At 44.6% G+C, this 12,094-nt stretch overlaps 2 protein-coding genes across 4 annotated transcripts in view; one reads left to right on the forward strand and one right to left on the reverse strand.

Moving 5' to 3' along the window:
• Positions 1 to 108: 108 nt before the first annotated feature.
• On the forward strand, positions 109 to 7,709 carry AAMDC (adipogenesis associated Mth938 domain containing). Of its 2 annotated transcripts, XM_052670550.1 has the most exons (5): positions 109 to 215; positions 1,298 to 1,362; positions 2,575 to 2,725; positions 5,911 to 6,006; positions 6,739 to 7,709. In XM_052670550.1, exons 3-5 carry the CDS (start codon positions 2,594 to 2,596, stop codon positions 6,877 to 6,879), a joined length of 369 nt encoding a protein of 122 aa, XP_052526510.1. In that variant the 5' UTR covers positions 109 to 215; positions 1,298 to 1,362; positions 2,575 to 2,593; the 3' UTR covers positions 6,880 to 7,709. The 2 variants fall into 2 exon arrangements, with proteins under 2 accessions (XP_052526510.1, XP_052526518.1); XM_052670558.1 differs by lacking the exon at positions 1,298 to 1,362 and having other exon boundaries at positions 120 to 215.
• A 3,121-nt stretch (positions 7,710 to 10,830) lies between these two features.
• The window catches only part of INTS4 (integrator complex subunit 4), a 33,640-nt gene continuing 32,376 nt past the window's right edge, over positions 10,831 to 12,094 (reverse strand). For both annotated transcript variants that reach the window (XM_052669533.1, XM_052669525.1), the window contains exon 23: positions 10,831 to 11,782. In XM_052669533.1, the coding sequence (XP_052525493.1) occupies positions 11,589 to 11,782 (194 nt within the window). In that variant the 3' untranslated portion in view covers positions 10,831 to 11,588. The remainder of the gene's footprint in view (positions 11,783 to 12,094) is intronic.

Genomic DNA, 12,094 nt, shown 5'->3' on the forward strand with positions numbered 1-12,094 from the left:
GCGGGGCGCAAGGAGGGCGGAGGGGCTATTTATAAGGAGGCGGGGCCTCAGGGCGCCGCGGCCAATGGGAGAAGGCGGAACGACAGCACTGCGGAGAGGGGGTGGAGCCGGGAGGCGACGTTGGCCAATGAGGGGGCGGTAGGCGGGGCTTGGCGCTCCCCACCCGCGTGAGGCCGAGGTGGCGGTTTTTGGGGTCGGGGTCGCGCGGGTGGCGGGTGAGTGTGGCGCGTAACGGTCGTAACGGCTCCACGAGAGCTGAGGGGACGGGCGGGAACGGGCGGGCAGCGGCGGCCGCGGGGCAGAGGGAGAGCCCGGACCTGAAGGGCTGCCCTCCGAACGCTGGGAGCTTAGGCCTTGCCGCTCAAATAGCGTTCCCGTGGGGTATCAGGAGCTCTCTCCCCTTCGTAGCTTTTATCACGTGATACCTCCAGATTTTTCGGTGCACATTGCGGTAGATACCATAGCATATAATTAAAAGCCAATATTTGTTGAGGAAATCCTTTCCGATCCTTGCTGGTTGGTGATTGGACTGTGCCCTCTGCGAAGAATGTCCAAAGGCCACATTAAGAAGTTCATTCTTCCTCGCTTTGGTTTCACATGCTTTCCTTCACACTTTGTCGATGCTCCCTGTCAGTGCTGTGGAAATATTTTTGCTCTCTGGATCATATTTGATGGCTTTGAGGTCTGTCTCAGCTCCTGCCACTTCTGGGTGGTCGGTTCTGCCTTTCCCCTCAGTTAATGGGCAGCTTGTCTCAGTCGGGAGCAGCGCTGTCATCTTATTTCACCACGCTGTTGGGAAGGTGGTCCAATGAACCTTTGTGTGAACCCATCGCATTGCAGATGAGTGAGGAACAAATCAAGAACGTATTAACCTGGGCAAATTGCACTGCCCTGTAGCTGCATGCCTGGCTTCCTCTTTGGCAGAGCACCTGTCTCACTAACTCACAAAGCAGCGAAGGAATAATTGCCCTCTGTGCAATTCTCTGGCAGCCTCAGAGCTGCGCTGAATCCAAAGTAATGCTGCTTTCCCTTCATGTGCTGCTAGAAGCAGGGCACTGAGATGGATGTCACGTCGTGCTGCCGCTTGTGGTAGCGCGTGCAGCATAGGAAGACAGTCCAAAGATTTCTCTTTGCTGAGGGCTCTTCCTTTAATGGGTGCCACCGGGATTCTGAGAATTTGGATGCCTGGAAGGATCTGCTGCTGAGGGTTTCTGGATGAGCCATGAGCACAGTTTTGCTGCAGAAACCTTCCATCTTTGTCATGCAAGTTTCACACCATCTTCTTCTGCCCTTACAGTTCAGAAGGCCATTACCTTCCAGACGCAGCAGCTGGCAGCTGTGCTAATCTAAAGCATTTCCAAGGTACCTCTGATTTGTGTCTTGCCATCCAGTGCCAGAATCCCATCAGCAACCAGACTGCAGTTCCTTGAAGGGCTGAGAAAAGGGTGTAAACTCCCATGGTGCAGTGAGACGATGCTTTCTAAGGCACAGTCTCTGTCGTGCTGATGCCCAGCTGTGACTGTGATAGCTGGTCTGAAAATGACTGTGGTTAATACCAGAAAGCAGTTGCTCTATAGCAGCTCTGATAAGGCCTCAGCTGGAGCACTCTCACTGGTTTTAGGCAACAGACTTCAAAGGAAGATGCATACCTATTGCTGGTTGTCAGGAGGGGGAAAATGAGAAAATAAGCAGAGATTTAGAAAATGCGACTGATGGAAAGGCCAAAGGGAACAGAGATTTATTTAACCTAAAAGAAAGGGAGAAAAAAAGACTCAAGGATGGTTATCTTAAGTCTTCAGGAAAGCAAAAGATGGTGGAAAAGACAAAGACTAAGCTGTTTTCCTTGTCTACGACAAAAATGTTTGGAAATGATTGATTGCTTTAATCTGAAACAATGAGGACTGAGGTATGAAAAAAGACATTATTTGTGTGCTTAACTTATCCTGAGAAGTGACACGGGGAGACTTGGTGTCTGTAAGGAATGCCATGGGAGAGAAGGCTTCATCCTTTGGGTCTGAAAGTCTTTTGCTACAGCAAGTGGGAATGCCATTGTTTTGTTTTCTGCTGGGTGTTGCCTTTTAGCAAGAAAAGTGCACAGGTCAAAAAAAAATCCTTTAGTTTAAACTCCCTGTTCAAGATCCAAATCTTCTCGCTTCCTGCTAAGGCTAAGAAAGCAACAGCATGTTTGATTGTTTGTTTTAACCTTATTAATTTAAATTAATAAGCCTGTACGTAAGTATGGTTTAGAGGGCCAAAGAAACAGTGTATGTATCAGAGATTTTGTTGTATCCTAAGGGAAAAGATTAAAACCCTGATTTGAAAGAATACTCAGGCACCTCAACCCTGTGGATTGTTTTGAAAGTTGATTTGTAGAATGATTTGCTCAGAATCCTACCAGAACCCTCAGGAGGACAGCTGGTAATTCAACAGATCTGATCCGTCATTCAGTTCTGGTGCCACAAAATGACACGGATCAAGTCTGTCACGGGGGTTTCTTCTCAGCTGCTTGAGGCAATGACAATACTTAGATGTGCACATTGGCCTGATGTTATGCATCAAATATCTACTTTTCAGACTTTGGTTCAACTCAGCAATGTCTTCCCCTGAAATTGCTTCCCTTTCCTGGGGGCAGATGAAGGTGAAAGGCTGCTCTACGACATACAAGGACTGCAAAGTGTGGCCGGGAGGAAGTCGGACTTGGGATTGGAGAGAAACAGGCACTAGTGTAAGTTTGCTGTTTCTGCCCATCCCGCGCTTTAAACAGGACTGTGAGAGTAGTGAATAAAGATTGTCTTGTGGGATAGAGACTAATTAATGTGAATAAAAAAAATCCACAGGAACTGAGCTTACACGTTTGGAAGAGAACCGTGCGTGCAGGTTAGTTTATATCGCTTTCCTTGAGGTTCTTAGTGATTTTTGAGTAAAGGTGTGCAGATACAGTGTCATATGTGCTAGTATCTCCATGAAAAGCTCTGTCTGGCTAACCTCACAAGGACTTTTATTCATAGCCCTTTACCAAGTGAATATCCTTATAATTTTTGTATCCCTCAAGCTTTAGCTTTAAATACTATCGGAGTGTATCCAAGTAATGCAATAATATTGATGTTTTGGAATTAGAAGCAGTGTGATAACTATTGTGTTGGGAATTAAATGTTGATAAATTCATCCTATATCAGGGCTTACACTAAGATAGTTGTATTGGTCAAGAAGAAAAACCTAATCCATAAGGGTCAAAGCAAAAAAGACCTGCAAATGCATCAGGTCTTAGAGCCAGCTGTACCCATGTAGGCCCTTCCAGTCACTGCTGTATTCATTTTGGCAGAACTTTGGTTTTGGAACTTCCAGTATAATCTTCTAGGGAATAGAATTTGTTAAGCTGTCGGAGTTCAGTCTATAAAGAGTGTATAATTCAAAGTGAAAGGTAATGTTGTTGTATAAATGGTTTGCAGAGACAAATACAGCTGTGTATATAACCTTTTCAATAGCCTTTCATTTATGGCCTGATTAGCAAAAGTGAAGTTTTCACTTTTGGGCTGTTTGAAGGGCCTGAGCTGAGAGGAGCTGTAACTTTTTTGTTTGTCAAGAGGAATCCAAGTTTTAACAGTAATGATTTCCTGCTTCAAGTACATATATGGCTGGAGATGCAGAGCTGAAAAATTCCCAATACTTTCCAACTCTATCACATTTTTATTTCCTTCCAACTATTTGAAAACTCTGTTTCATATTACAACCACCTACTAACATTTAGGGGGACGTGTCTTCCTTTTAAAGTTTCAGACAGAAGGTGTCAGGTGTTAGGGAAGACTTGAACTCGGGATAAGTTCCTGGATGAATCCTCCATTTCACCAGGAGAGTTGGATTTGTTAAATGAAAATGAGAGAAAACTAGTTGGGCTATTCAAAGAAGCAGACATTCTTCGTCAGCATTAAGTAAAATAAAAACAAACCACTTCAGGTTTTCCCACAGAGGCTACTCATAAAGCTTCTTCCTGAGGACAGTTCCGTTGCTCTTACAGCTATGGCAGCCACAGAGTTTGGTGATTTCAATTTAGAATTGAATGCAAGCAACAAATACAGAAGCTTTTTAGACTGTACCTCTGAGTCTAGAAAAATTACAAAGGATTTAATTTGATCTTTGCTGGAAACATCAGAATTCACTGGGTTCATTTGCTGCGTATTTCTTCACGGTAGACTGCGGAGTGTCATTTGCTGGGTACGTTTTACCTGGGGCTAGGTGGAGCTGTTCCCTGTGTTTGGCAGAAAGGCAGTGCTCCCCATGTCCTCCACTCCACCTAGAAGTAAACCTTTTCCTTCTCTGCTATCAAACCGATGCCTAGTAGGTAATTATTTCATCAGGAAGAACTGTGCAACTTGCTGTGCAGGATTCTGTTACTAAGCACTAATAAATAGCTCATATGACCTTAACCCTTGGGGATAAAAGGCAGCCTCCCTGACTGGCTGCATTTCAGTGCCATCTGCTAATGGGAGAAAAAGAGTCCTGACGAGAAGACCGGAGAGCAGAACAGGCAAGAAATTCTGCTGCCCTTTCTCCTTCCCTCCTGCTGTCACAGGAATTGCCTGCAGTAACACAGTTATTCCATCATGTTGCATCTTTTCTCCAATGATAGAGTTTTCCTACTGATGGAAGCCCCCTTACAAGAGTGCCTCGTGTAACAAGCTCAAATCCTTTTGTTCTGTGGCTTTCATGGCTCAGCAGTACCTACTACAGGATAGCAAACTTCCCCAGCAATCTAATCAATGTAATTGCAGTAACCTGCCCCTGTTTGTCCAAACTTTGAGTCTACCTTAAAAAACCCCAGTGGCAAATCATTACCTGTTCTGCCATAAACGCATATGTGCGATGATTTGGCCTGATAAAGCTCTGCAGCTGAAGTGGCAGTTTAGGTATGGATCTCAAATCTAAATGCACCTACAGAGAATGCAACTGGGAGAACCAGAAAGGTGAACCATCTCTTGCTGAAATGCCAGACTTGTTGCTGTTAATTCATTGAAACAACGTAGCGGTGAGTGCAGGGGATAAAGATTTATGGGCCTCCCCATAAAAATAATGTTCTGCAAAAGTCCACTATGGCATTACTCCGTTCATGGGAGAAGATGGTCTCAGTCCTCCCAAAAAATACTTAAGGATCCTGTTTTAAAAAAAATATATATATATATATATATGTGTGTATATATATAATACATTAAAATTGAAGCTAAGGAGAGAATTAGTGTGACATAATGATGACTTAATTTAATATCACGTGTCTATTTCTGGATTTGCATGTTTGAAGTGTATTAGTACTATAATGAGCTTGCAATCAAAATCCTGTTACGGATCATTTTTCTTTCTTTAGAAAGAGTTTGGTTTCAGAGTTTCTTTCTCAAAATTGAGAATAGAGCAGAAATTGAAGATATTAAGTGCAATGAAGCCAAGCAGCATTTCAGTCCTCTTCGGTAAATGAGATTCACAAAGTAAACAAGCAAGGAATTTAATCATTTTAGTTACAATTCAAGTGAATAAAGTTGAGCTTGCCAGAGTCCATATTAAAAGCAGGTTCTGTTCAGCGTGAAAACAAACAGCAGTGCACTGCGATTTACTGATCTCGGTGTTAATGCTGATAGAATGCCAGTTGTAGACGTAGATGCTTTAGGTACGTACCACATATCTTTTCATTTTTACCTACTTAAGAAAAACATCTTTATTGCCATCCATTGATTTACTGTCATCCTTCATCTGAGGGTAAAATACCTCTTAAAACTGCCATCGTTAGTGTGCACACAAGAGCTGGTTTACACCTTGGGTAGCTCCTTGATCCTGCTGCTCTAAGGACTGATCCAAACACAGGCACATCCTTCCTGGCTGATGCTGTCAGCACACAGACTATTGCTTTCTTTTCCTGGCACTTAGCATTCTCCAGGAGTGCAGCCTGCTGACCTTGAAGAAGTTGTCAAGAAGGGTGTTAAAACTCTCGTCATTGGCCGTGGCATGAGCGAGGCTCTGCAGGTAGGTTTTTGTTCCCCAATAACCATAAACTAGAGCTGTTTGTTTGCCTTTCTCTTCTGGAGGATGGGTTAAAAAATCCATGAGGCTTTACTAAAAGCAAGGAACTTGGGGTTGCTGAATTAACCAGACTGAATTGCTGCCAGGAGTCATTCTCTTCCTGAAAGCAGCAGCATTTGAGCTCCTCACTGTTGGTGTCAGTGTCAACAGAAAATAGTTTTACATTCTGCTACAGAAGCAAGTTAAACAAGGAGCTTTTTTTTAACTGTCATTAGTCCCTGCTCTTAGAAGAGGTTGTGAACTAGCTCTAGCCTGCTGTAAATACTCTGATAATTAAGGCCTTTTTGTCACGAATGTTGGCAGTGTCCTTGCAGCAGGTATGCCAGTTATACAAGGCTGAGAAGGGCTGAGCTTCCCTTCATGAGAAGCAATTCTTCAGGTTTTTGTGAGCTGAGTAACACCTCATTTCTATTATCTTTAGCTCAAATTCTGCTCCCTTCTGTAAGAACAAGCTGCACTTTAAACTGCATTCAGGAAAAATGGGAAGTTTGCATATGCTAGGTTCATTGAAAAGAAAAAATGGCATCAATCTTAAAAATACATTATCAGTTTGTCTACTATCAGTAACTTAAGTGGACCTACGAACAGATGGCATCAGTGCTAAGCAATGCCAGCAGCCTCCTGCTGCAGATCGGAGAATGAGCTGACGATTGCTTTCTCCTTTTCTCTTCTGAGGTTCCTCCGTCGACTGTGGACTACCTTAAGAAGAACGGGATCGATGTGTTGGTGTTGCAGACAGAGAAGGCAGTGCAAGAGTACAATGCCCTGGCTGCTCAGGGCGTCAAAGTGGGGGGAGTCTTCCACTCAACGTGCTGAAGCAGCGCCGCTCTGCAGCCCGCCCTGACCTCAGCCAGCGCCGGGCACGCCTCGGCTGCATCGAATTACAGCCGGCGCAGCGGGGAGGTGCGTGCCAGTGCATTAATGTGCGCTGCAAAGCTGAAACGCGAGGGCACTTTATGAGTTCAGGGTTTAAACAGAGTGCTGTTAATGAAAGCTTTTAACTGCAGAACAATTTGCATACGTTCTTGGGATTGACCTGATCTTCCTCTGTAGACTGCATGCGTTCTGGTTACTTTTGGGCTAAATTCATGAACTCTGGTTGATTTTTGGCTAAATTAAGACACTAAGTTGTGAATGTTTTCATTATGAAATGGTGCAGAATTACATTATCAGTTACTGCAGCGTAGCCAGAAAATATCAGATGATGACAGTCAAGTGGTAGCTATGAAGTGGTGGCAAAGGATCACTTTATAAATGAGTTCAATAAAACAAAACACAAGGCAGCCCCGAGCAACAGCTCTGCCTCCTGCTGGTGAACTCGCTCATGGTATCACTTGACACTTTTCTTTACACGGGACATAGAAAAAGCTGCCTACAGGGAAGGAACAGAACCTGTGCCTTGAAGATTTTTATCATTAATTGAAATGTGAATGTTGAGTTGTGGAATATGCATCTGTGTGAAACTCCCTACCTGCTTAAAATGATCAGGAAGATCTGTCACAGAATTGCTTGTAGGAAATCAGTCTAAGTTGCTGCTAGCAAGCTGGGGACAGAGGTAGAATTCTTACCCAGCAGTAGCTGCTAATGTAAACATTACAAGTGTGTTGTTACACTGAAAAAAATTAAAATTCTTCTAGTTGCTGTTCTCCTTTTGTTTCGCCTACTTCTATTAATATCACCAGTTACTTATTGTGGGTTCCTTTCTTTTCCACCAAACTCACTAAATTCTTCATTGGTGCAGATGAAGTCTGTGCCTGTAAGCAAAAGAACAGAGATGATGCTGAGAAAAGTCCTGAGGCTCTTGGAGCTACCAGGGGGCAGCATAGAAGCTCGGATGGGTGTGAGAAGTCAATTACTTTCCCAAGCCCTAAGAATGACCCTTTGCAAAATACTCCACTCTCTTACTATTTGTTCTAGTAATCATTTTATCCATAAAACACAGCGTGGCATAAAGGCAAAGGAAAGTTGAGTGCCCCTAAGTTTTATCTTGCCATCTCTTAATTGCAGCAATTCTTTCTAATAGCGTAGCTGTATTTGAGGCACAACCTGAGCTAAACCAGCAGGAACTGCCTTTTCAGCTACATTTGTGTTCCCTCTTTGCAAACACCATGATATTTTTCTGAATAATTGAGGCCCAGAATTCTGCAGCCTCGAGAGAATCCTAGAAACCACCTTTGCCACTGCACTGTGTGCAGCCCTGTGTTCGTTGTGCTGGCTGATAGTGGAAAGCAGCTGCTTCTTGATCACAGTTCGATATTTGTGTTATTTCATCATCTTTTGGGCCTTGAACAGGAAGAGGCTTTCATTAAGGGGATAATTCCAGTTTCTTAAGCGCTGTTACTCTGCATGGAGAAGTAAATACCTTATCTTTTCCCTACAGGTTTTGTTTGTTGTTTTCTACTTTCATACGGTACTGAAATAGGTTTTTTGGATGAAGCCTCCTTCAAAAGCACTGCTTGGCCCAGTCCCTGCACTGAGAAAAGCACCACGGGCTCCTAAACTGCTGCTACACACTGTGTCCTTCCAGAGAGCAGGAGCACAGCCTGCTCTGCACTGCCAGGTGATTCTTAGAGGTGTGCCCTGCCCAGCTTTGTGCTGCAGCCTCTTCACTGTTCCCTTCATTTGGCAACCAGTAGCAGACAGAAGATTCCACTTCTAAAGCGGGGTGCTGCAGCCTGCAGAGGAAGGTTACTGCTAGGTCTTGGTTTCCCTATTTCAGAGTAAATTGTGAAACCTCACTCATGTCTGTACAGAATTTCAAGGAGAAAATCCACTGCAGGTCTTCTCCATCTTTACCTTCTGTCACTGCTGCCTGAGTCAGCTTTGTCTGTTGCCACAGAAGCTTTGTCTGTTGCCACAGAAGTCAGCCCAGCTTGGGCTGCTCCGCTTACCCAGAGCCCTCCTTCCTCCTCGATGCAAAGCGTAAACAGCTGGGACTGATTCATCAAAATTCAACCCGAGCTCAAAATGCTCTATTAAGCCCCTGCTTTCAGCTAAAGCCATCAATAATTTGTTAGAACTACAATCTCATTGCCCAAATCTTCGTAGGGCAGGGCTTCTCCATTGCTTCTATGCTTCCCCCAGGAAAGTGATCTCCCACCCCGGCACCCTCATTACACAGAGCAGGGCTGGGCTGGCAGCCAGTGAGCTTCCACCCAGCTGTTGCACTGCCGAGCCTCCATCCACAGCCCTTATCTGTGAGGAGCAGCACGCCTGAGCTGGCAACAGGGAGACACAGGCCGTAAAAAGGCTCCAACAAACCGAACGCATGACGAGCAGCATTTTTAAGGGATGGCAGGCAGCATTTATGAGCCTTCAGACTTGTGCGTGAGGCCTCAGTAACAGCGCAGGAGTGAACTGCAGGCTAACCCCAGCCTGCACCCCAGCCTAGCGCCTGCTGCAAGGACTAAACAAACACGAGTGACATGAGATAAAAATGGTGATTGTAGCTCTGATTTTTTGAAAAGATTTGAGAACTCAGCCAAAGAGGAGACCGGAGGAAAGCCATCCCCATGCTCTGGAGCCCAAGAAGAGGCCACGTGGCTGCATTTCAATGCGTGTCCCATTCTTCCTTCTTTAGGGGGGATGGGGAGGAGGGGTGTCTTTTTTTGCACTCTTTGCAGCGTGCAGTTTTAAAAGCATGTAACTAAGATAGATGAAAGCATGGTTCTTGGGAAGCCACGCTGCATCTGAGTTAGTACCTGAACCATCAGCTCTGTTCTTAATGCATAGATGTATTCAGCATTCTTGATAACTGCATTATTTACTTTCCAAGTTCTAAGCAATTGACCTCATTAATTCCAGTGAACTTAAGTGGCTCTGACTATGAAGCTCCCATTAAAGGCACACAAAGCTAGGCCATGTTTAATTAAGGTAAAGGTAAGCATAGCAACATGTTTATAAACCACTAACCAACACCCCTTACAACAGTGTTCAGCAGAAAAGCCTGAACGGAATCAGAAAACATCACTGAGGTTGGAGATGATCTCTCAGATGAAGTCCCATCAGCACCTCACTGCTGTGCCCACTGACCACATCCCTCAGTGCCACACCTGCACCTCTCAGAGCTGGAGGAAGGAAGGAGGAAAAAGTCAGCACTGAGATAGAAGCTCTAACAAAACCTTTTATAGACTGGATGTGTACGAGTCTGATTATCAAAGCAGCAGGGAAATCAAAGGCAAATGAATTTTGGTAAGATCACAATAAAGAAAAACACATATGGTACTGAATGTTCCAATCATCACAGAGCGTTATTGGACACATTTCAGCTAAAGTGATGAATCAGACACCTGCTTGAACAGGGGAAAGCTATGATGAAGAGGAGAAGCTCCAATTTCTTCCAGACTTCAAGTTAGGAGTCAGAGGAAGCTCCAGGATGGCACCCAGCAGAGAAGCCAGCTATGGGATGCTCTCATTACAAGACTGGAAATGTGTAGCAGTACAGTTTCTAATAACATGCCCACATCCCTGCCCACAGAGAAATGAACTGAGGATGCTGAAGTCCAGTGGAGACAACTGAGCTGCTACACATGCAGCTTTTCAAGCCAGTGCCCTAAAGGTGAAACACAAACAGTTTGTAAGAGGGTTTCTTCGTTTTACTGCTATTTGATGTTAGAATACTTAAAGCAGCCAAATGTTTGGATCTGAAGCCTCATAGCCATAAAACTGTCAGTCCTAAAAAAAAAAAGTCACAAGTATCACAAAAGCCTCACAGTAATCTCTTATTAGACCATGCAGGCTGGCATGTTTACTCTTGTAATAAACAGATTAGGATCAGTTTTCCAATTTTATTGTAGGAAAGCACATAACGAGTTTTGCGTAACTATTTATACTAATCTCTGTGTGACTGAAAAGTACTTCTTTGCTCTTTGTTTAGCCACTAGCCCTCCTTCCCCCAGAACCTCTCGCTTTCCTCCAGGCCTGCCAGAAGTGCTGCGTGTCCTGCTCACCAAGTTCTGCTCCTTGCACCAGCTCCCAGCATGAACAACCCGTGCCCTCCCCCAGCTGTCCCAGCTCCAGCACAGCTGTACAGGGCACGTCTCAGGATGTAGCCTGCAGCGACTGGCAGTTCCACTTGGAGATTCATTTCCTACACCAGGACAACAGCACTTCAGAATTATTTTTGCTTTTGCTAAAAAAAAATTGATACCAATGCACAAGTTTCTGAGAATTACAAAAGCATGGATTTATGTGCCTCAACATTTACGTAGTAAATAGCTTCAGCAGAAAACCCAGAGGCCGGAAAGAGACTTTGGCCCAATGCAGTTATTGCTGGAATGCTGACTGAGAATTGTCTTTGTTTGTTGATTCAATATAGGAAAAAAACCCAGTGTTTTCTTGAAACCGTCCTGAATTATCTGAATAACTCCTGTATTGGTCCACCTGCTGTGTAGCAGAGGAGCCCAATTGTTCTTCATCAGCTTTACTTTTATGGCTGACGTGTGGTTTCAGTACCTTGGAACACAGAATATCGTTTTCAATTTTATCCAGCAATCCCACAAAGGTGCTTTTTGTAGTGTCAGACTTCACCTCCTGGCAGGTTTGGGCATGATGTACACTTTGACAGGTTTGCTGAAGGGAATGGTCCCCTCGATGCCGCTTTCTGGCTGCGGCAGAGCCTCCGGGCTCTCGTTCCAGGTGGATTTGGCAATCTTGGCTGCTGCCTTGCTCCTGTTGGAATTGTAGGCCAGCAGCAGCCGCACTTCGATCTGACACGGCTCTGAAAGGAGAGAACAGAACAAACCATACATGGAATCACGGAGGTTGAAAAAGACTGCTAAGATCATCAGCTGTCAGCCCATCGCCGCCGTGCCCACTGACCACATCCCCAAGTGCTGCCGTCATCAACAAGCAATGCTGAATGTCTGATCACACAGACTGACCGGATGGAGCACAATAAATTACCTTTTCCCACAGTTACACCACAGCTCAGCTAACAGTTCCCTAAAACTCATCGTTCTGCCACAGCATCAGCTCTAATCTGTAGCTTTCAGTCACTGCTTCTGCTGTGCAACAGTTAATCTGTATTTTG

This window comes from Tympanuchus pallidicinctus, unplaced genomic scaffold (genome assembly GCF_026119805.1).
Source record: "Tympanuchus pallidicinctus isolate F22 unplaced genomic scaffold, pur_lepc_1.0 scaffold11, whole genome shotgun sequence".
NCBI lineage: Eukaryota > Metazoa > Chordata > Aves > Galliformes > Phasianidae > Tympanuchus > Tympanuchus pallidicinctus.